The following is a 23,852-nucleotide window of genomic DNA, read 5'->3' as shown; positions in this document are numbered from 1 at the left end:
TTAATACTCAAATTTGGAAGTGCATTCTTTCTCCATTGTTGGAAATGTTTATCAACATGTGCCAAGGGTATTTGCCATGGTCATATAGCCATGCTACCATCTGGAATTATGGTATCCATATTTAGTCTCCAAGATGTGTTTAAGCTATGTAACCTAATGCCACATGATTTATTTTGCAAAGGTTTATTTTTATACAAATTATCCCATTTTGGTTGATTGCTTGTTTGATTTATGAGTTCTTGGTGCAAGAGCTACTGTAGCTAAAATGTGCCTTAAAGCTTTTATACAGCAGTTCTGTTCATGCTTGTATTTTGCTAGAAATAATTTCCAAGGATCAAGGAGTGTGTATAGCTTAATACAGGGATAACATTTGATTTAACATTTGGTTATAAAAGTTTATTTCCTTGAGGAACTGTAAAACATCTGTTATATTTTTCCTATCTTCCAATATAGTTTTGAGAGTGAGGTAGTGATGCTTGGTTATTAAATCTTTAAAGCAATTTTGGCACTCAGCTGCAAATACTGGACAAGTAATTAGTACACATTCCACTGTTTGTTGTGTGCAGCAAGTGGGCCATAGAGGGAGATCCTCTCCTCGCAAGAGATAACAGTGGCTGAAATGAGTGTGTCCTATTCTTAACCTTGCAAGTATCACTTCGTCATGTCTGTTTTGTTGTATGCTGGATTTCCATGGTTGGAGTAGATTTTTAATTTGATACAGTTTGTTATTGGTTAAGACTTGCCATTGCTGTTGCTAGTGATGTATCCCACTGTGATGAATAACTTGTTTGTAGTCGGGGAAAGGGATATATTCTGATGCAGAAATGATGCTGTTGGCTTCTTCAGCAGCTCTGTCTGATTGTTCATTAACATATATTCTGACATGACTTGGGATCCAGCAAAATCTAATATTATGACCTTGTTCTAGAAGTTTTGATACTTGGTATTGAATTTGCTGTTGTAGTGGATATTTTTTTTTTTTGGAATTGATATTTTGTATTGCCACCATGGAGCTAAGGGAATCAGTGAAAATAATGCTGTTTCTGGAACTTGTATGTTAGATTTGGTTATGGTTTGCAGTTTTGCAGTATAAATGCTGCAGTCTTTTGGGAGTTTTTGGGCCGATGTGGTGTCTGAAAAGTAAACTGCCGCTCCCACATGAGATTCAGTTTTTGAGCCATCTGTATATAGAAAGCAGTGATCTGAAAATTGTGACTTGTAAGCAGCTTTTCCAAATTTATCAAAATAGACCAATAGCATGCAGATGTTGATAATTTATATAAGGAAGTGTTTGCTTGTTCCAAAAGTGGAATGAAAAGTTGCATCTAGGCAGTTTGATTATCCATGATGGTGCAGACTGCTTCTTCAGTGGAGTGATATTATCCAAGTTAAGATCTCTACTGAGGAGAAGGATTTTTAATCTCATGCTCACAGGTTTCATTATTCTTTGTTGTTGTTGATAATGTTGTTCCCATTTTGATTTAAAAAAGAAATTTCTGTAGCGGGGTGTCCTGGTAGAGATTTTATTTTAGTTGATTAAAAAAGTAATTGATTATGTCTTCTGATTTGCAAAGGAGGTTCTTGGGCCTCAGCATACAGGCTCTGCACAGGGGAAGTACGGAAAGCCCCAAGGGCTATCCGGAGCATGCAATGATGTACTGAATTGAGCCATCTCAGGGTGCTAGGTCTTGCTGAGTCATAGACTGGGGCACCATAGTCTAACGGATGAATAATCGATATAATTGTAGTAGCACTGTTCTATCTGCTCCCCATGATATAGTGGAGAGGACCTTTAAAATGTTCATTTTCTTCAGGCAATGAACTCTTATATGTCTAATATGCTCCAAAAACGTTAGTTTCGTGTCAAAGACAAGGCCCAAGAAACAGACACTATTTTCGATTGGAAAATAGTTTTCAGACACCACATCGGCCCAAGAAACACACTATTTTCGATTGGTGCTTTCAGCCTGATTTCTAGATCAGGATGGAGATTACCTTTCCTGCAAAAGTGAATACATAGTCTTTTGCACAGAAATTCTATATCTATTTGTTTCTGTTCATTTTATGACTTTGTTTATGGCTATTTGTAATTGCCGTTCTATTGTTCTCATATGTTGTGCTTGATCAGAAATGTTGAAATCATCAGCATAAACAGTTGTGAAGATGTTGTTTGGTATTTGTTCTGTTATTGTGCTGAAGTGGACTGAAAAAAGTGTGGCACTTAGTATGGATCCCTGAGAGACTCCTTCCTGGACAAATGTTTTGTAAAGTATATTATTAATTCGAACTTGGAAATTTCTATTCTTAATAAAATCGTTCTATTCCTGGCCTTAGGTGTCCTCTAAGGCCAAGTTGATGTAACCTTCTAAGAATACTATAGCGCCATGTGGTGTCGTATGCTTTCTCAATATAAAAATTAACCATGACTTGATGTTGTTTTCTGAGAAAGTCATTTCTTACCTGGTTTTCCACTTGTACAAGTACATCTAATTTAGAGCGATTTTTCTGAAAACCACATTGTGCTGGATTGAGAAGATTATTATTTTCTAGGTACCAGGTTAGTCCATTATTGACCATTTTCTCAAGAATCTATCAAATGTTGTCTTATTTTATTCATAATTGGATGAGGGGAAGGAAAGGGAATTTTTTTTTTTTGTATTGCATGGCTGCACTTCTGGAATCTGTATGGAATCATTTCTAAGGCTAAACTAGATTGCATACATTTGGCTGAGTGTATACTGCATTTGGGTGGGAGAGAAACAGAAAAGTCAGGAGATATCACTTGAACACCTGGGATGAAGTGGAATGGATTTGGAGCAACCATTTAATTTGCAACAACTGCAGAAAGAAATTAAATAAACATGGACCAGCATCCTGGTGAGCACTCTTTTAATATCTTGCTGAGTCTGTGCCATGACAAATACAGGTTTGTTCTCAGAGTTAAGGGTGAGACTTACTCACTATTAGGTAGTTGTACCTAATAAAGTGCCCAATCAGTGTATAAATATATATAAATGTTTTTAAATATTTGATTTTATTTATTATTATTTTTTTACTCTTCTTGTGAGTTAGTAATATTTTATTACATTTATTTACATATCACTTGTTTGATTTTATGAATTTTTGGATCTAAATTTCAGAGAATTTATTCGATTTTAGCTTTTGTAAGCCCAAATCAGATAAGTGAAGCTAACATGGTTTTCTCCTCTGAATTTTCTGAGCTATTTTTTGTACTGCTGTTGTTGTTATTTGGTTTTTAGGAGCATTAGCAACTAAAGACATATTGCTCCGGGGATATGCGGTGGTCATTTCCTGACCTTTCCGCATCCTCCGTATTCGGTGGTCACGGACTCGAACCCCGGTCTAATCAAGAAGCGTGTGCTACACACTGCCGCTCCTGCCCACTTGGCTATGGAGGCACCCTTTTGTACTGCAATCTGTTATAAACAACCTGCAATTACTTTAAAACACAGATTAAAGGCAGCAGCAGATAATGGAAGATGCACCTACTACATCACACATGAAAAATGTACAAAGATATATATCCTTGTGATAAAGTTAAATACATTAATTTGGACCTAGTCCCACAAACGTGAATTGTGATGTGAAAAAAAAGAAAAAAAAAGAAAAGTAATCTGTGCTTTATAATTATCTACTTGTTTACAACAATGTCTTCTTTGGATTAATGTACCAGGAGCAAATTTGAATCTACATTCCAAAAAACCATACAAGTATTATTTTTTTTTAAATTGCAGATGGGACTAGTTTAAAAGTACTGCTAAGTGAAATGGTTAATGATGCTTACTTGGATGTAAAAGTGCATCACTGTTACACAGCCCCCATAATTTCAACTTTGAAATCTAATCTAGAGCTAACTTTTCAAGGTGGTTCCCACTTTTGTTCTGCAGTTCCGTTCTTTAATGGGAATTTGACAAGCCAGCTTCGTAGGAAGTTATCTACTTAGCATGATTTCAGCAGATCAGTTCCCTCTGCAAATTCTTTACAGAAATGTAATCTGGAATGAAATAACCAACACTATTCTAGAGCATTTACTTTGACAGCACAGCCACTATGATGTTTTCGAATGTGTGTTGTCAGGTAATTTGTGTATTGGCTGCTAAGGTAATCTCTCTCTGCTCAATTTTCACTGAAACTGCAGAAAATGTAATGTTGCATTAAAATGAATAATGATAGCTTTGGAAATAAAAAAAATTAAGTATAAATTTCTAATTGATCCTTATAATTGTAAAATAAGATAAAAGGATTCTTTCTTGGCTAGTATGATATTTTTCTGGCTAAGAAAGTAATTTTCAACAGCAGTTGTGATATTTAAAATATCGCAACTATTGGAAAGAGAAAAATGATAAAATCAATAAATGGCACTAGAGTGATAAAACATAAATGGAAAAATCTCTAAATATTAATAATCACTTGCCTACGCAATGATGCAACTAAATTGCTAGCAGAAGCATGTAGAGGAAGAGGAACTCCAGCAATTCTAATGTCATCCATGCAACCTATAAATCCCATTCTTATATCTTCATATCCCATTGTTGTAGCATGAGAATGCACTTCAGCTCCAAAAAATATATCATTTCCATCCAAATTAAGTACTTCATGAGCACCAGGAGTATTTCCTGAAGTATGAAAACGGCCATCCACAACTAGTTCCGCTGAATTTCCCTGCCTTTCCACTCTAACTTCATGCCAGTTTCCATCTGTAATTTTTTTCTTTTCTACTCGAAGAAGTCCTTCTCCACTTCCACAGTCAAATCGATACTGCACAATTCCATTATTCAGCTATGAAAGTATAATTATATATTTAGAATTTATCTATAGTCACATTTCAAGCAGACTCTGACACCAAAATTGAAATCTATAATAAATTCTTATTTCCTGTTATTATCCTCATAATTACTAGATGGGAATAAAAAGTATTACAAGATATTAATTTAAATATACTTTTTCTCCTGCAATGTGCAATGAAACCAACTCCACAGTAGTATGCTGCAGTTATAATATTAGCATGATTTTCTATTATAAACATAATATATAAATACATAAATAATCTTTATTAAATGTAATCTTTATTTAATGCTTAGGAGTTAAAAATGAAATAATGTTGATTGCAGCAGGAAGTTAGAAACTAAAAAATGTTCTTGTTTATACAGTCTGTCCCTGACATACGCAAGAGATATGTTCCAGGAATTTTTATGTAAGTTGAGTTTTATGTAACTCGGGATTGACTAATGAAATATTGCAACTATAACCCCGATATGCCAAAATTATAAAAACTAATATCCTCAAAACTAATATTTGCCAAAATAATATCCTCAGAAGAATGAAGAAAAATAGTTATATACCATAACAATTAAAAACTTTATCTGGGGACAGTGGTGAAGTAGCCAGAGTGACACTTAAGAAAACATAAAAGGAAGAAAAAAATGCATGTTATTGTACTCTAAAAACTGTTATTTTTTTTATTTATTTATTATTATTTTTTTTTTTTGTAGTTGTTGGCGCATCGGCTTCTGTGGCCATAATGCACTTCCCAAGGTTTTTGCAGTACTTTGATCCAAGCCCGAGGCAGGATTCGAACCCGCAACCTATGGGTTGCCAGGCAGGTACTTTACCCACCCGGCTAGCCCGGTCGGCCTATGTATTTTGTATGCTGTGCAGGCTGTATAAGGGCTACTAAGGGAATCGAAACCAAAGTGTACATATTTAAGAAAATTGGTCTAAACCACACAATGAATCAAAGTCTGTCTACATTTTTGTCCTCCAGGATCAACTGCAACTCCTGGGATAAGTTTACAATTTATTTGGTAACAGAAGACATCAGCTCATCTTTGTTAAAGCCTTCGTTGTTAAGCTCAGAATGTTTTAAAAGTTTTTTTCCAAACTCCGGTCATACAAGTTGTTGTCACATCATTCCAGGCTGTTCAAACGTTGCATATTCCATCAAGGATGTTAAACACCTTCCAAAACTTCCACAGATCCAACTTCCCTTGCAGAAAATGTTGTCTGTATGTAATAAGCTTTGAATGCCTGGATAACTCCCTGATCCGTTGGTTAAATCAAAGCTGGTGTATTTGGAGGGTAAGTATACCACCTAGATGTTGTTGTCCACATCATCTAGATATTTAGGATGACCTGGGGTGTTGTCAAGGAGAATTAATATCTGAAAAGGCACTGACATTTGTAAGAAATATTTTTCAACTTCAGGGACAAACACATTTAGAAACCATTCTTCGAACATGGTTATTGTCACTCAGGCCTCCTTAATGTTAAGGAGGCTGATGTGGAAGACTTACTTGAACCACACAGTGATTATTAAACTACTGAAGGATTCCTCGAACATCAAAAAAGGCAAGGATTAAAAATGCTAACACCGCAGCCCATAAAAAACTTTAATGTCTATATTTGCTAAGAAAGAAGACATGCAAAGGAGAAACAGGATAAACAGGAACATAAAAAAAACCACACAAATATTGTCAGTTATTATATGAAGAGGAAGCTGTGGGAACAGGAAAGGAGAGTGGATGCATAGTAGGGAGAAGATGGGGAGACTGGGGGGGGGGGGGAACAGTGCTTGAAAGATGAGGATAGTTAGAGGCATCCCCATAGAAGTTGTTGTTGTTACAGTCAGTCCTCGAATAACACGTGATTGCACAACACGAATTCGATCATACACGATTTATAAATAGGGGAACGATATCTTATATAACACGAACTGAATTCGCTTATGCACGATTCGCCTTTGTGTTTACAAGAAATGGCAGTCGAACGCAGAATAACCCCAACCGAACGCAACACGATAGGAATGAAGAGAAGATTCTGAAAATGTATTTATGTTTTTTATATCAGTGAAGGGGAAACACATTTCACCATAATAACATAAAAACCAACACAATTCCAGCTATCGGTATTATCGCAAATTCAATTAGATCGAGTTTACTACCAGTTTATAACAGATTCCCCTAGCATAAAACGCAACTGGAAATTGTTTTTATTGTTTTATGGTAGTAACCCATATAAATGTGCTTTAGTAAAATGTGAAGTGTTCATAGTGTATCTCTGCCTTTACGGTGTTGTTTATTCAGTTGCTACACGCGCACAGCTTTGTTTATGTGTATCAAGCTTGCCTCCTCGTTTTGTAATTGTGCTTTATTCCCTAAAAATGAGAAAAAATTAAAAGATGTGAAACGGAAGCGTCCTGGTGAAGACACTGTAGATTCAGAGAGAAAAAGAAAAGCAATATCGATAAACAGAGGCGGACTGGATCAAAAATTCTTACCCGGGAAAATTTATAGTGGCCTCATACTATGGTTTATGGCCAAAATCACACTGGCCTCTGGCCACCGGGGTTTCCCGGTAAGGCTTATGGCCAGTCCGCCTCTGTCGATAGAGGAAATAATATGAAATTGTGAAACGCTTTAAGCGAAATGAAAGACCATGTGATATTGCACGTGTTACAGACCTAAATGAGGCAATGCTGAGAATTACAAAGAATGCAGAGAAAATAAAAACTTTCATAGCAGGAACAACTCAAAGTGTAATTAAAATCCATTAGATTAAGACACAAAGAATCGGAAGAGATGGAACGGCTATCATCTGTTTGGATAGAAAATCAAACAAAAAACAAGTTTGCTTACGATAGAAGCAAAAGCATTAGCAATATTTTATTATGTAATAGTCGTAATGAAATACATAAGTATTTTATTACAAGTATTTATTGTGTTTGGTAATGTTTTGGTTACAAATGTGTGTTCAATCTTGGGTGGTCGGCACCTAACCCTATTTTTCCCATAGGGCCTGTTGTTTATATTGCACGAGGGTTTCTAGGAGCATTAGCAACTAAGGCGATATTGCTCCGGGGATATGCAGTGGTCATTCCCTGACCTTTCCGATTCCGGTGGTCATGGGCTCGAACCCCGGTCGTGTGCTACGCACTGCTGTTCCTGCTCACCTGGCTATGGAGGCACCATCCCCATAGAAATAGGAAGGAGCAGTTGTTAGTTAAAGTGATAGAGTAAAGCACTGGACAGTCAGTCCAGGACTCCCACCCCTATCATTAACTACTCTGCCAACCTTCGTATCATCTGCAAACTTGGACAGTAAGCCTGATATACCTTCATTGATATCATTGATAAATACACAAAACAACAATAGGCCCAGCACAGAACCCTGGGGGACTCCACTAATAACATTAGTCCACAAAGAGCAATGTCCATTTATTACCACTCTCTGCCATCTTCCACTCAACCATCACAGTAACTTGCCCTTAATGCCATACCGCTCCAATTTGTACAGCAGTCTTCCATGTGCAATGGTATCAAAAGCTTTCCTGAAATCCAAGTATATGATATCAAAATTATTTTTAGCATCCAGTTCCTTTGTGACCACATCGTAGTACCCAATCTAATTGGTCAGACAAGACTTCCCCTTAACAAACCCATGCTTTGTCTGAACTACTGCTGCTGTCTTGTCTAGGTGATCCTGTATCACCTCTTTAACTAGTGACTCCATTATTTTCCCCAGAACAGAAGTTAAATTAACAGGTATATAATTATTTGTGTCACCCTTTGAACCCCCCTAAGCAAACCTTTAGCCATAATTATGAGAGCATCCTTAAAGTCAGGGGAGGTCCCCATGATCTGGAGATGTGCAAATGTTCTCATAATTATGGCTAAAGGTTTGCTTACTTCCCTTGCTGCCTCATTCATTATAACTGGATAGATTCCATCTGCCCCAGGTGTCTTTTTTTAAGTTTAACTTCAACAATTTCTCCTCCACTTTGCTCTCAGTTATTACAAAATCACTAAGCTCCCTGTTAGAATTTGATAAATTTCTTACATTCCCCTCCTTGAATAACACCTCATGTGTGAACGTAGATGCAAAAAAATACTCATTCAGTTTATCAGCAATTTGAGCAGGATCATCAATAGTCGAACCATCTATGTTAAGTGGCCTAATCTGATTCATCCCCTTCCTTCTAGAGTTTACATAAGCAAAGAACTCTTTGCTGTTTTTCTTTGCGTCCTTTGCCAAAGATTTCTCGTAATCTGCCTTCGCAACTTGATTACAGACTAGCTTATATATGTCGTAGGCTTTGTGTCGCCTGATAATTTATATGCATTGCATGCATTTTTCTTCTCTGCCACTAGCCTCATTAATTCATCCGACATCCATTTAGGCCTGAACCTTGAACCGTATTTCTAAGTTGGTATGAAAAGCCTAGTAGCCTCCAAGATTAAGTCCCTGAAGCCTTTCCATTTAGAATTCACCGTTTGTAACATCATCAGTTTATCCCACTCTATAGAATTTAAAAACTGTCTGAGACCTCTGTAGTCACCTTTACAAAAACATAAACCCTTCCCTTTACCTTAGATCATAGTTACATCTAAGTAAATCCCACATCAGTACACTGTGATCGCTGTCACCTAGTGGTTCCTTTATCTGTAAATTCCTAATGCATGCATCATCACTTGCTGATAATCAGATCAAGGTTATTACTCCCTTTGATTTCCTCTCGAACACATTGCTGTAGAAAACAATCCTCCAATAAATCCACAAAAGTCTTGCTAGCGTGCGAGTGACCAAATCACAAGTTCCAGTCAATATCTGGAAAGCTAAAATCCCCCATTACAAGACATTCTGATTTATTGGCCCATTCAATTTCTCTGCACAACTGTTCATTGTATGTACTCAACAGCGTCATTAGACCTATGACATACTCCTACTCTCATTTTCTCTTTCCCAGTGTTTATGTCACACCAAACAGACTCAACATTGCACTGTCCACCCATGTCGACTGGATGCACTTCCTTAGATTTTATATATTTCTTAACTAATAGCATAGCTCCTCCTCCTTTCCTACCCTGTCTGTCCTTTCTGTACTCCTCAAATTCCAATTCTTCACTGCTTATATCTGTGTGACACCATGTCTCTGATATCCCAACAATATCTACCCTGTTTCTCAAGCTTTCATAATCACCCATCAGAAAGCTGAGTTCATGCCCTTAGCTGTATCATGTCCGGTTCCAGATAGGTAAACAAATCAAACAAGCAGCACATTTCATAAGGCTGTGATTTGTAGGAGAACTGCCCCTTCAGTTCTCCATGAGCCACAGCACTCCCACTACTTTGAGCCCACTGCTTTTTGCTGTTCTAGTCTATTTAAATTCAATTTAACTTGAGAATACGAAGCTAAACTGATATATACCTAAATTCAATAATACGTATTACGTTATCGAGTTTACATTATATGTATTATACTATACCATACATTCATAGAGTTTTAAATTAGTTATAGCCTTACTGGAAATAATTTCTTAGATAAAACCTGAGAGAGATAAAGGATGATGCCAGAATTTAGTTTCCTCAATCCATTTAAAGCCTTACAGTAAAGTCTCCTCACAGGTGCTTAGTTTCCCCGGTACTGCAAGTTGCAGAACTAAGGTCTTTCATGGCAAGACTACTTTTTATGTCCTAACTAATCTTGTTCCTTTTTTTTTTCTCTGCACCTCTTCCAACAGATCCACATCCTTCCTAGGTAGGATGTAGATCTTTGAATACTGTAAACAGTATTTGAAATGTAGCCTAACCATTGCCTTATGCAATGAGACAATTAACCTGTTTGTTCATGCTGGCAAAATTCTTGAATATCAATTGATAGAACTCCATGAGCTGTCATAGCAGGTAGTCTGCACTTCTCAGAGTACTTCATGTCAGACTGTACAATTACTCCTAAGTCTTTGTTTGTTCCCCACCACCTTGAATATAGTGGCTTCTAATTATTTTATTAATTTGGGATTCCTGCTAACCATATACAGACTTGACTGCATTGTTAGCTAGCCCCAAAGAACCATAATTATTGCATTAAGAATATATTTACATTTCTAATGCAGAAGGAGAGTCATAATTTTCAAAACTGAAATTAATAAAGAATTATTTAAGAGTAATTTTGAAAGAGCAAACTCTCAAACCTTGCAATGCTTAGTGTCCAGGCCAGTACAGCTGAAAATTTATAAATGAATAATTTATCAGAAAAATGAAAGGGGATTAAAAAAAAAAAAAAAAAAATCCCTTTGGGAAACCTTTTCTGTTCAATTCAGCAAAAATATTTCGACCAAAAAGAATTTGAATTCATGGAGGAAAAATATGCTTAATTTCCTAACATTTTCTCTGACATTTACAATTTCGGTTGGAACTCCTAAATGAGTTGTGCAAGGTGCACATGACTCTTTTAACACAGTCCTGGTAGTACCCACACCGGATAAACTGTGTGATGCTATTCACTGAAAAATCTGGACTGCGGTAAAAATATGCAATTTTGTATAATTTTTTCAATGAGAACACCACAGAGATCCAGCAGTGACTCAAAGCAGAATTGATGGTAGATTTTTGGGGATCCATCAACACAGTTCATACAAGTAATAATCAAAGCTGTGGTAGAAAATAAGGAAAAAAATGAAATGTTTTGATTCTTCTACTCCAAGTGTACTCTTCTTTGCATCTCTGTCAAATAAATTCATTGACAAAGTAGTCTAATGTATCTTAAATACAGGCATTTGGATAACTCTTTTACAACTACTGTCCTATGGAAAGAAATAAATAATGACTAAAAAATCTATATCAATTATCAATTGATAGGAATTTTTTCCAAATTTTTATACTTCTTTTCCTTTAATAGTTTTTAATATTAATTGCTGCCATTATGTTTTAATTTCCACTGAAAATAGAAATTTGAATCATTTTAATATTTCAAAAAAAAATTAGAAATTTCAATAATTATAGCAAGCTAACCTCAAGAATGCTATAATCTCTTGTACCAGAAGCATACATCAGATTGCCCACTGGTTGTTTAGTTCTCACATACATGATTAAACTCATATGATGATCAATAGGACTGGATAAAACATATGAGGCATAACTTTTTCCACCAAAGGAAATTGGAGTTTTCTCTGAAAGATAAAGCACATATAGCAGAATGTACATATACAATAAATATTTTTTTAAACAGAAAACAAAACATACAGATGCTGATAATATACAGATAATATATATTAAATTATATTTACATTGCAGAAGACCTGTCTTCTATGAGAGTACTACTTAAAAAAAAAAATTGCATATTTAAGAGTAGAACTGTTTCATATGACGCATATAGTCACACAATTGTATTCTATGTTGAAGATGATCAGAACATGATCATTAAAGCAAGTCTGAAATATCCACAGTATGAAGACGTTATCTTTCCTGTTTTGTTGGGTTAAAGAATGTAACAAAAATATTTTTTAGAGAGGTAATAACAAAGGTATTGATTGGTATAGGTGTTTAACGGCACAAGGGCAGCTGAGGCTAAAATATGCCAGTTCCGATATATTATCAGTTTACAAAAATATAATAATTTGGTCCAGTATGGCAGAGGAATTCATATTTGTGTATTTGTTTAAGGAAGGTATACAGTTCAGCTAGATTAGCACTATTTCTAATGATGTCGGTATGTGATAAAGGCTCTTGCAATCATGACAGAGTAGAAAGTATTTTTTTCTGAAATGGGAATAGTATGTGTGATCTAAGTGTACATGCTTGACTATAAGTGGTGATGTACAATGTGTGCATCGAGGTGGGTTGTCCCCCATGGAAAGATACATATGGTCGTGCTAGTACAACTTCCTTCTGTCTGTTTTGTCTGAAGCTAGAAATCCACAATGCTGGTTCCTTTTTGATTTGGAGTAATTTGTTGTTCCTTTGTGACTTTCATATTTCTGACCACTGAAATGCACAGACTTTTTTAATATGCTTCAAATAATCCATGTATGGTACTCAGTAAACTGCTGGTATTGTACTGTTTGGTTGTCTGATATGCTTACCTGTGATACCAGAATGCTCTGGAATCTGGCAAAACTTCACTGAATGATTTTTATTCTGTAGATGGTTTAAACAGAAAAGGATTTGTTTTATGATGGGATGCAATACTGAAAATTTATTGTCCAATGTAGGCACTGCACTCATGGAATCTGTGTATATTACACTGCTAGCATTGTGGAAAGTGTTAACATTCTCTAAGGCTAATTTAATTGCATATAATTCTACAGTATAACTGCCACATTCAACTGGTAGTGATACAAAGACTATAAAAGAAGGAAAGACAGCCGTGGCACCAATAGCAGAACCTGTCTTTGAGCCATTTGTATATATTAGGCAGCTTTTCATATTGTTGAGGGCATGTTCTTTATGTAGTTGTTCAATATTTTCATCTGCCAGGGATTTTTTCACCAAGGCTCAAATTTAGGTATCGTGGTGAGAGAGATTACAGAACAGGGTGGATCAGGTACATCAGTCTTGAAGTATATTGTCAAAATTAACATTCCAGGTGTGAAGCAAATCTTTTAATCTAATACCAGTGGGCCTATTTTCAGTCTGTTTATTGTTATGGAATGCTGTCCATTCAGGGTTGAAAAGTAATTGTTTAATGCTTTGAATTTTGGCTGCATAATTGAGGAGCAACATTTTCCTTCTAAGGTGAAGTGGGGATTTGTGTGACTCTACATACACACTCTGGACAGGGGATGTTCTAACCATGCCTAGAGCAGGAGGAAGGGCACTCTGTTGGATGGTATTAAGTCTGGTTAGTGCACTTTTCCTGGCCAGGTCATGGAAACAGCACCATAATCTAAATGAGACCTGATAAAAGAATGATACAAATGTAAAAGAGTATCTATCAGCACCTCATGTCATAGCAGAAATGAACCTAAGTATATTAAGTTTCTTTAAACAAACGGTTCAGAGGTATGTAATATGTGAAACAAAGTTAAGTTTGGTGTCCAACATTAAACGTAGGAAACTAAGATTACTGGTGAGAGAGATCATATGGTTTTGTAATCTGAGTTCTGGTTCTGGGTATAGCTTACATTATTTGCAAAAGTGAACTGCAATTGTTTTTTGTTCTGATAAACGATATCCATTCTGCAGTGCCCTTTCCAACTTATTTATGGAACGTTGCAGCTGTCTTTCAATGGTATGAATATTTTGTGAATGGCAAGATATAGAAAGATCTTCAGCATACATATATAGTTCTATAGTATTGGGGATATTCTGTGTTATGGTGCTTTGTCTAAGTGAAAAAAGGGTAGAAGTAGGTACTGATCCTTGTGGGATATCTTCTTGAGTGTAGGACTGACAAAATACAGATTGATAGCAGACCAGAAACATTCTGTGTTGAAGAACATTTCTAATGAATTCTGGTAAGTGTCTTCGTAATCCTATGGAAAAAGTTCTCAATATGCCATACTTCCAGCTAGTGTAAAAACATTTGTCAATATCAAGACTTACCATTACAAGATGTTCATTTTTGATGTAAGCATTATGGATGTTAGTCTCGGCTTTCGCCATTAGATCCAGTGTATCTATTTGGTTGGAATCCAAACTGATTGTTGTTCATCAGAGTTTTAGCTTTGAGAACCCAGGTAACTGTATTATTCTGTGTATCAGAATGACACACTGTGTATTCATTCTTTCTAGAGTTTCATTAGGCAGCTGGTGAGGGAGATAGGTTTGTAATTATGTGGGAGTGATTAATCTTTTCCTGGTTTAGGAAAGGCTAAAATAATGGAGTTACGTCAGGAAGAGGGATACGTACCATCAAGAAAAATCTGGTTATAGAACTTTAATAGTAAATGCAAGGCTGTACTGTTTAAACGTTCCAGCTACACTACTGAGTGATCTATTTTATGCTATTTGCAGTTCAAATAGGTTAAATGGTTGATTATAGGCAAGATATTGGGTAGTGTGGAAGTTTATCTTATACCTTTCTGTTAAAGCTTTGATTTGAAGAAAAGAGTTGTCATGTGCCGAAATGGCAGATGTTTGGCCAAAAGCCTCTTCAAGGGTATTAACTATTTCTTGAGAAGAAGAATAAGATAGCTCCTTCCATTCTTGGTTAAGATGGGAGCGGAAGGAGGTAGATATTTATCATTTAGTTGCTGAATCTTTTTCCAGATAAGTCGACTGCCAGTATTCTTTGTGATATTAGCAGTCGTGGAGGCAAACTATATCTATGAGTCTTTTTTGGCTTTTCTTCTAATTTGCTGAGCTTTTGCCTTAAGCCTTTTATACTGAATTAGGTTGTTGGTGGTTGGAAACTTCTGTAGCAGGATCTAGGCTTTATTTTTTTCCTTTTTGGTATTGGTCAAGGGGAAGTTCCTATGGAAACTAATGTTTGCAATGGCTTTAACCCTTCCACCAGTGTTTAAGGTTTTTGTGTTTACATGCAAAGGCGTGAGGTATTTCTTTAGAAGTTGCAGTCAGTATTTGTTCGGTAATATGCTCACTGACATCATCAATGGGTTGTGGTCTAATCAATTGGCTATCAAAGGAAAGCCGGGTTGAATACTTTTCCCAATCCTCTTTGGAGAATTGCCATTTCACTGATTATCAGGGCATGGGTTTGTAGCATTTGGATTCTGCATTTTAATTGGGAAATTATTGCTATTGTGTGGATCATTTAAAACTGTCCATTCTATACTGGAATACAATATGGGGGAACAGATAGTTAAATCAATTGCTGACATAGATCCAGTGGGAAGGTGAGTGTAAGTATTTTGGCCAGTGTTTAGTAATGTTAGGTTCAGTTGGTCTAGTATTGTCTCTACAAACTGTCCTCTACTGTCCATGTGGACAGATTCCCATAGTGGATGATGCACATTGAAGTCACCAAGGATACAAAATGATGGTGGTGGTATTTGTTTTATAAGGTCTTCTAGTTCTTTGAACATGCAGATATTGTTAGGTAGAATGTACAGTGATACTAGAATTAGTGCTGTCCAACTGATATACGTACTGCAACAGCTTCTAAGTGGGTCTGAAGTGGAATGTTTCTAGAAGGTATTTTGTAGTCAACTAAAACTGTGATGCCTCCACACTTGGATAATGAAGAGCATATCTTTTCTGTAAGTTGTAAAAATTTTAATTAATGGAGTTATTTGTGGAGTTAGATTAGTATCTTGCAAGCTACAGGACTATATTGGAAGATTAAATCATAGACATCATCAGTATTGCTCCAAAATCAACAATTCCACTGTAAACTGCACTGCATTATTTGAGTTTGAAGAGGGAAGGTGAGTCTGTCTGTTTCTTGTGAGTGGTTTTCTTTTAAGGGTCATATTTTGTTTTATCTTTTCTAGGAAAAAAGGGATGTCCGGAATCTGTACTCTTCTACATCATTGGTGTGACTAAGCAAAAATCCAGTCTCCATGTCATCTTCTGCATGAAGATGAAGTACTGTTTCATCTTGTGCAGTTATATATTCAGAGTCCATTCTGTTTGAATTTGACTGGGGAAATTCAGTGGCTTGTTGCCTTCATGGTTTATTTGGAATTTTATCAATTGGTGTAATTTTAGGTGGAATTGTGATAGGGGTATTGTTTATTTTATGAACAGAAACAGGTTTGATAGTAGGTTGATGTGCTGATAATACAGATTGTTCCAGTCTGCAATGGATGTATTAGGTTGAATTGATAACTCAGTTTGGATTGAAACAGTTTGGCACATTTGTGCAGTGGAAGTGTTGTTTTGGGATAGTTGACTTTATTTGCTTTCTTGCTTCTTCATATGTTCTTGACCTTGTCTACTTGCAATGTAGACATTCCAAAGCCATTGCAGTACACTTTGTTTGTAAATGATATTTTGACCCCAGGACAAGTAATTTCACCTCTGCATGTTTTCTGAGAGAAACCAAATTTTTGGCACTTGAAACATCTTAAAGGGTTTGAAATGTATGGTCGGATATGGCAGTGTAGGTATCCTGCTTTAACTGAGGTCGGCAAATTAGGTGTACTAAAGGTCAACATAATATTACGTGTTGGAACAAGCTTATTATCTTTCTGTATCATTATTTGCCTTGATTGAGTTATTTTCTGTTCTTGCAATTCCATGACTATTTACTTTTCGGTGATGTTCAATAAATTCCATTCGCTTATCACTCCTTTCAAGGAGTTTAGTATGTTACGTGGCATGACTTTTTTGGGATTCTGCTTATAGAGAACAGTTTCAATAACATTCAGAATGCCTTGCTTATGTGGTTTCAATTAATAGATTTCCTGACTGGAGTCACCTTACCATTTTTGGTGTATGTGCTGCATTTTTGAGACAACTCTGGTTGCTTACTGGCTGAGTTGATAAGGAATGCATTATCAGAAAGGCTGGTGGTTCTGATTTGTTTGAATCTGTTCTCATTTTTTTCGGAAGACTGAGGTCATGTGTTCCATTTTGCATGTGTTCCATGGTTGTAATGCATGGATATGCATTACACTCCATGGTTTCTCCTTTTAGCCCTGGGAGAGGGACTTTCTTCTCCCAGGTTACCTGCCCTGCCATGTGGAGGCAGGAGCAGTGCCAACCAGTGACCAAGCGATCAGGAGAGTAGAAAAGCAGTATGTTGCTAGTGAAGGTAGCAGTGACATTGCTAGCAAGGGAGGCAGTAACGTTGCGAGCGGAGGAGGGTTTACGAAATAAGCTAGTATTCTAGGATAAAAAACAGTGGATAATCATATTAGAAATCACTTGGAAATTATCACTTGACCACTCAGGGCTGTAGTAACAAAGAGTACTTCACAAATTCAAATTTAATGTTTCTGGTACTGTATTAGAAAAATTCCAGCACTGGAATGATACATCAACAGATTTAAAATTTTTTTTTTTTTTTTTCCCTGGTGAAACAGAAGAAGACACAACCACAGTTAGTCTGCAGTCAGTGACCATTTTGCTAGGTATACCTACCTAATAGCAAGTAGCCTCCCCCCCCAGCACTTGGAACAACGTGGACTTAGTATTAGTATCAACCGTATGATGCAAGGAAGAGTTGAGATTTTGCTCCTCTGGCCAAAAATAAATATATAAATAAAATAAAAAATAATAAACCACTTATTTGATCCCCTCCTCATCTAGGTATCTATCCAGCCAAGATTTGAATTTCCCCAAGCTATCAGCCTCAACCACCCAAGGAGGAACTTATTCCAAAAATTAAGAATTTGCTGGCTAAAAGAAAACTTTCTAGTCTAAACCTCCCCTCCACCATAATTTTAATTTATGGTTCATAGTTCTGGAACCATTTATAGCAGTGAGAATTTCACTACTGTTCATTTTACTTTAACACCTCAGAGAATACCTCAATCTAATCATCTTTATGGTGTCTAGTTTACAAGCTCCGCAGCTCACATATTCAGTCTTTCCTCATATGAATGCTCTTTTCTCTCACCAGGAGCATTTCACTCCTGTTCATTTTACTTTCTCTCAGAGCCTTATACACCTCAATTTAATCTTCTCTATGCTGTCTAGTTTCCAAGCTCTGCAGCTCATATATTCAAAGTCTTTCCTCTTATGGATGCTCTTTTCTCACTAGGAGCATTTCCAATTTCAGACCCTCTCAAGAAGCCCAATGTCTGTTTTTATTTTTATTTATTATTATTATTTTTTTATATGCAGTCTCCAGTATTCCATGCTTGCAGTACTAAACACAGTATTCCAAGCACAATTGCCTTATACAGTGATATTATGATCTTTCTATCTAACTCCTGACTTCAATAAATCATTCTTAGGACACAATGGGCCCTACCTACTGCCTGTCTATACTGCTCAGAGAACTTCAAGTTTGACCGTATCATAACTCATAACTCCTAAATCTCTTTCTTCCACTGCTGTGTTTAGTTCAACCCACATAGTGCACAGGTTATTTTTGGGTTGCTATTTCCTAAGTTTAAGTGCATTTTTCTGACCATCTGTGAAGTCCAATTAAGTTGTCCTGAAGAAGCTGGTCTCAGCGCTGATCATTAATTACTCTAATGAATGATATCAATATCTTTTGCAAATCTTGACATCATAATCTCTATCTCTTTGTCAATGTTACTTAAGAAAATCAAAAACAAGGGTGGTCCCAGCACCTACTCATTAGAAAACCCCCACTTCTCTCCATTAGTCCAATCTGAAGAATAACTGTTAATCACAACCTCTGCCTGCTACCACCCTGAAATCCATCTATGGATTTTCTTTGTGTTTCCAACATGTTCCAGCTTACACAGTAATTTCTCATGTGAGGCCGAATCAAATGCTTTGCTGAAATCTAAGTAAACAATGTTGAAATTATTTCCTATATCCTGGTCATGAGTGGTTCTGTCAATACATAACCAATTTCCTTTACAAAATCATGCTATGTTTCCTTCAGAATTCCATTTCTATTTAATGATCCTGTAAAGAACTCTTTATCACTGCCTCCATGATTTCCCTACCACTGAAGTCAGATTGACCAGTTGGTGTTTACCCACTTCACTCCTTACAACTACTTTTATGTATTGGCAATACATTGGTGCTTCTCCACTCCAAGGAAATAACTCCTAAGTCTAGTGATGACTTCATAATTAACCTCAATGACTCAATACACATTTTGTCACCTACATCAAAATTACTAGGTATATGCCAGCTTCCCTTAAAGTTTAAAACATTTTTTTAAATAAATAATCATCTGAAATTTCAATATCACCAATTTTATGACTTTCTGCACCACTTGTACAGTTTCTGCTTGCCATGAAGGGTCTTTCTTTTGTAAATATCAATGGAAATATTGTGGGATGGACTCAACATGTCAAAAATGTGCCACAGAGATGTCAGCATTAGTAAGGCATATGATGCAAGAAGGCAAGTTTATATAGCATCAGCCAAAAAAAAAAAAAAAAACCACCCTTCCCATTTCACCGATCCATTCATTCCAAATGTTTGTCTAGTTCTGCCTTAAACTTATTTAAGTTGCTGACCTCCACTACAACAGATGGAAGTTTGTTCCAACTATCAACTACCCACTGGCTAAAGGTGAATTTCTGCACATATATTCTACAATTTTCTTTCCTCAATTTGAATTATGCCCCCTCAGGTGAGTAATCTGAGCAAGAATCCCATTAGCACTGAGCTTGCTCAATCCATTCAAGGCCTTATACACCTCAGTTAGATCACCTCGCAGGTGCCTAGTCTCCAGAAGCCTGCAATTTGCAGAACTTAAGCCTTTCTTGGTAACATCAACCCTTTGTTCCACTCACCAATCTCTTTGCCCTTCCCTGCACTCGTCCCAACAGCTCTACATCTTTCCTAAAATGAGGCCTCCAGACCTGTATATACAGTAATCAAGGTGTGACATGAACATTGCCTTATACAAGGGGGACAATCATCCCCTTATCCCTGATAGCAAAATTCCTGTATATCATTGACAAGACACCATGAGCTACTCTTCCACGAAGAGAAGTGTCCATTGATTACCACTCTGTCTTCTCCCACTCAACCATCCTTTTATCCATTGTAGCAAACTTACCCTTAATGCGGTACTGCTCCAATTTGTACAGTAGTCGTCCATGTGCAACAGTATCAAAAGCTTTCCTGAAATCCAAGTATATGGATACCGATATTATTTTTTGCATCCAGTTCCTTTGTGACCACATCACAGTATCCAATCAAATTGGCCAGCAAGACTTCCCCTTGACAAACCCATTCTGTGTCTGAATTATTACTGCAGTCTTGTCTAGATGATCCTGCAATGCTTCTTTAACCAGTGACTACATTATTTTCCCTGGAACAGAAATTAAACTAACAGGTCTGTGATTACTTGTGTCACCCTTTGATCTCCCTTTGTGAATCGGGGACACATTTGCACTTCTCCAGTCCATGGGGACCTCTCATAATTATGGCTAAGTGTTTGTTTCCTTCCTTTGCAGCCTCCTTTAATATAACTGGATAGATCCCATCCACCCCGGGTATCTTCCTTATGTTTAACTTCAACAATTTCTCCTCCACTTTCCTCTCAGTTATTACAAAATCACTTTGCTCCCTGTTAGAGTTTGATAAACATCTGGTCCTCTCTTCCTTGAATAACTCCTTATATGTGAATGTAGATTCAAAATACTCATTTAGTTTGGCAGCTATCTGAGAATGATCATCTACAGTCTGTTTGTTTGTTATTTAGTTTTTAGGAGCATTAGCAACTAAGGCCATATTGCTCCAGGAATATGCGGTGGTCATTCCCTGACCTTTCCACATCCTCCGTATTTGTTGGTGATGGGATCAAACCCCTGTCTAATCAAGAAGTGTGTGTTATGCACTGCTGCTCCTTCCCACTTGGCTACAGAGGCGCCCATCTACATCTACAGTCAAACCATCGATATCAAGTGGACCAATCCGATTCATCCCCTTTGTTTTAGAGTTTATATAAGTAAAGAAGTCTTTGCTGTTTTTCTTTGCATCCTTTGCCAAAGATTTCTCGTTATTTGCCTTTGCCTGCCTAACCTCCTTTGTAACTTGATTACAGACTAGCTTATATTTGCCATAGGCCTCTGTGTCACCTGATAATTTATATGCATCCCATGCATTTTTATTCTCTGCTATGAGGTGCATTAATTCATCTGATATCCACTTAGGCCTAAACCTTGAACAGTATTTCTTAGTTGGTATGAAAAGCCTAGTAGCCTCCAAGATTAAGTCCCTGAGGGCTTCCCATTTAGAATTCACCAATGGTAACATCATCAGTTGATCCCACTGTATAGAATTTAAAAACTCTCTGAGACCACTGTTAGTCACCTTTACAAAAGGTAAAAACCCTTCCCCTTACCCCTGATGGTAGTTACATCTTTATGTAAATCCCACATCAGTACATTGTGATCACTGCCATCTAGTGGTTCCTTTAGCTGCAGATTCTTAACGCATGAAGAATCACTGCTGATAATCTGATGAACATTAAAACTCCCTCTGGTTACCCTTTCAAACATGTTGCTTCCTTGTTACTTAATTCGTTCCCACAGTCATTGCAAATTGGATTGTTGTGTATCATTACTTTGAAGTGTTCATTCCACTTCCCACAGATACACCGATGGATTGAGATCTGGTGAGAGTGAGGAGGCCACCAGGCTGAATGCACTCCCATATACACATTACCCTGCTGGAAGAACCTATTTGCACTGTGCTTTATTGGCTGTAAGGTATTCATGCACTGTATGGATACACTTGGTTGGAAATCAAAATAACCTGGGGCATCAAAAATGCTGCTGTAGGGGCTCAATCCAGGGGCTCAATGTGCATGAAAACACTTCTCACACTATTACACTCTCACCACCAGTGCATTATTGACATCTGATAGGATGAGTTCATGGATTCATGCTGTTTTCAATATATTCTGGTCTTTTCATCAGCATAAAACAGCAGGAACTAAGATTTGTTAAGTCCAGCAACGTGTTTCCAATCATCCACTGTTCAGTGTTCATGAACTCATTATAACCATATCTTCTTATTTTTTGCTGCCAGGAGTGAAACCTGGTGCTGTGATACTCCATCTGTGACAACGTATGATGAGCTGCATATCCTAAAATGCCTGTTTGGTTACCACTATTGTATTACATTGCTATTTGACAGATCTTAGCCTTCTGTTATCCCCCACAAGTTGTGTCATCTTCCGTTGGCCTCTTGTATCAATGATCTATTTAAGAAGAAGAGATTTACAAATTCAACTTCATATGAGAGAAGCAATGTTAAAATTACAACAGCTGAGCTCATGCTAAAAAAAAAGTTAGCTAAGTTTTAAATAAACAATTTGGTTGGGCCCAACAAATTGAACACCAGTGACTATTACGTAGCCCAGTGGTCAGGAGTGAGAGTGCATAGCACGCATTCCTTGAGTGGACCGGAGTTCAAGCCCGTGACTACTAAATACGATAAATATTTGTATTGACGATTTATTGTAAACTCTACTGACTTGGTTGTCGTGCCGGAGTATAAACAGAAAATTTATTTATTTATTTATTATTGGAGTTCAATCTACTGTAGTGTTCGGATTTTATGAATTACAGTGTAACATTTTTAGATGACAAAAAGTTCTTAATACTTTTTGCTTGATAATATGGGATAGAGTAGTCTTGTTTATTTTTGTTATATTCAGACCATAAATATGGTCTGTAGGGGATCTCCATGAATCTTGAAACTGCTAAAACCTGCTAAAAATTAATGTAGTATTAAGCTTGTATTATATATGAGTTTAATTAAACCTATTTGTTAAGAATTAAGTGGTGAACTTATATTCTTAAATTCATATTCTTATATTCTTAATATATAAAAAAATAACACATTAATATATAGTATAAAATTTTACCATATGGATAGAAATGACATAACATCCTTTCCCAATTATATTAAAATTTTCTGCCTTTTTAGTTACGACATGCGACCAGTTTAGCGTTTTCTTATTTATTTATTTAATTTTTATAATTTCTTAGTCTGAAAAGTTGAATAGGAGCTGGGCAATAATTATTTCAATGTTAATTAAACTGAAGTTAAATAAAAAGGGTTAATGAAAAACACACAAAATATAAGTTACTGAGCCAGTAATTATAGTGTGGTACCATTTTAGTTACAATTTAACTTTTGTACTTAAGGCATGCTTAGCAGTAACATTACACTTAAAAATTACTGATACTTGTAGATTTCCTAACTGTACAGAGTAGAAGAATAATCATTAAATAGTTCTATCACATGGGAGTTTAACTCACTTAATATAATACTTTTTATACAATAAAATTCACTTGATAATAATAATTAATTTTTCAGCTGAGACAGTTTAATTACTGTTATTCACATTTATCACTGTAGGTTTTCATTACAAGCTTTACCTGTTTTTACAGTCACTGAAGACATATCAGAGGACCATATTGCAAAATGTATATTTTGTATATATTTCTTAAGAAAATAAACACAGATTTATTCTAATGTAAGAGTGTTCATTTGTTATCTTAAGTTAAAATTCTAGTTTCTATTATTTTTTCACT

At 36.3% G+C, this 23,852-nt stretch overlaps 1 protein-coding gene across 1 annotated transcript in view; it reads right to left on the bottom strand.

The window, feature by feature from the left end:
- The window catches only part of LOC150076295 (fat-like cadherin-related tumor suppressor homolog), a 780,225-nt gene that overhangs the window by 75,158 nt on the left and 681,215 nt on the right, over positions 1 to 23,852 (bottom strand). The window contains exons 29-30 of the mRNA XM_090387312.1: positions 11,809 to 11,966; positions 4,436 to 4,800 (exon numbers count right to left, since the gene is read on the bottom strand). Coding sequence (XP_090243438.1) covers positions 4,436 to 4,800; positions 11,809 to 11,966 — 523 coding nt within the window. The remainder of the gene's footprint in view (positions 1 to 4,435; positions 4,801 to 11,808; positions 11,967 to 23,852) is intronic.

This window comes from Mastigoproctus giganteus, chromosome 13, assembly GCF_048544385.1.
Source record: "Mastigoproctus giganteus isolate SK-2022 chromosome 13, ASM4854438v1, whole genome shotgun sequence".
Classification (NCBI taxonomy): Eukaryota; Metazoa; Arthropoda; class Arachnida; order Uropygi; family Thelyphonidae; genus Mastigoproctus; species Mastigoproctus giganteus.
Note: the sequence above shows the minus strand (reverse complement) of the source record. Positions and strands in the feature narration are given on the sequence as shown.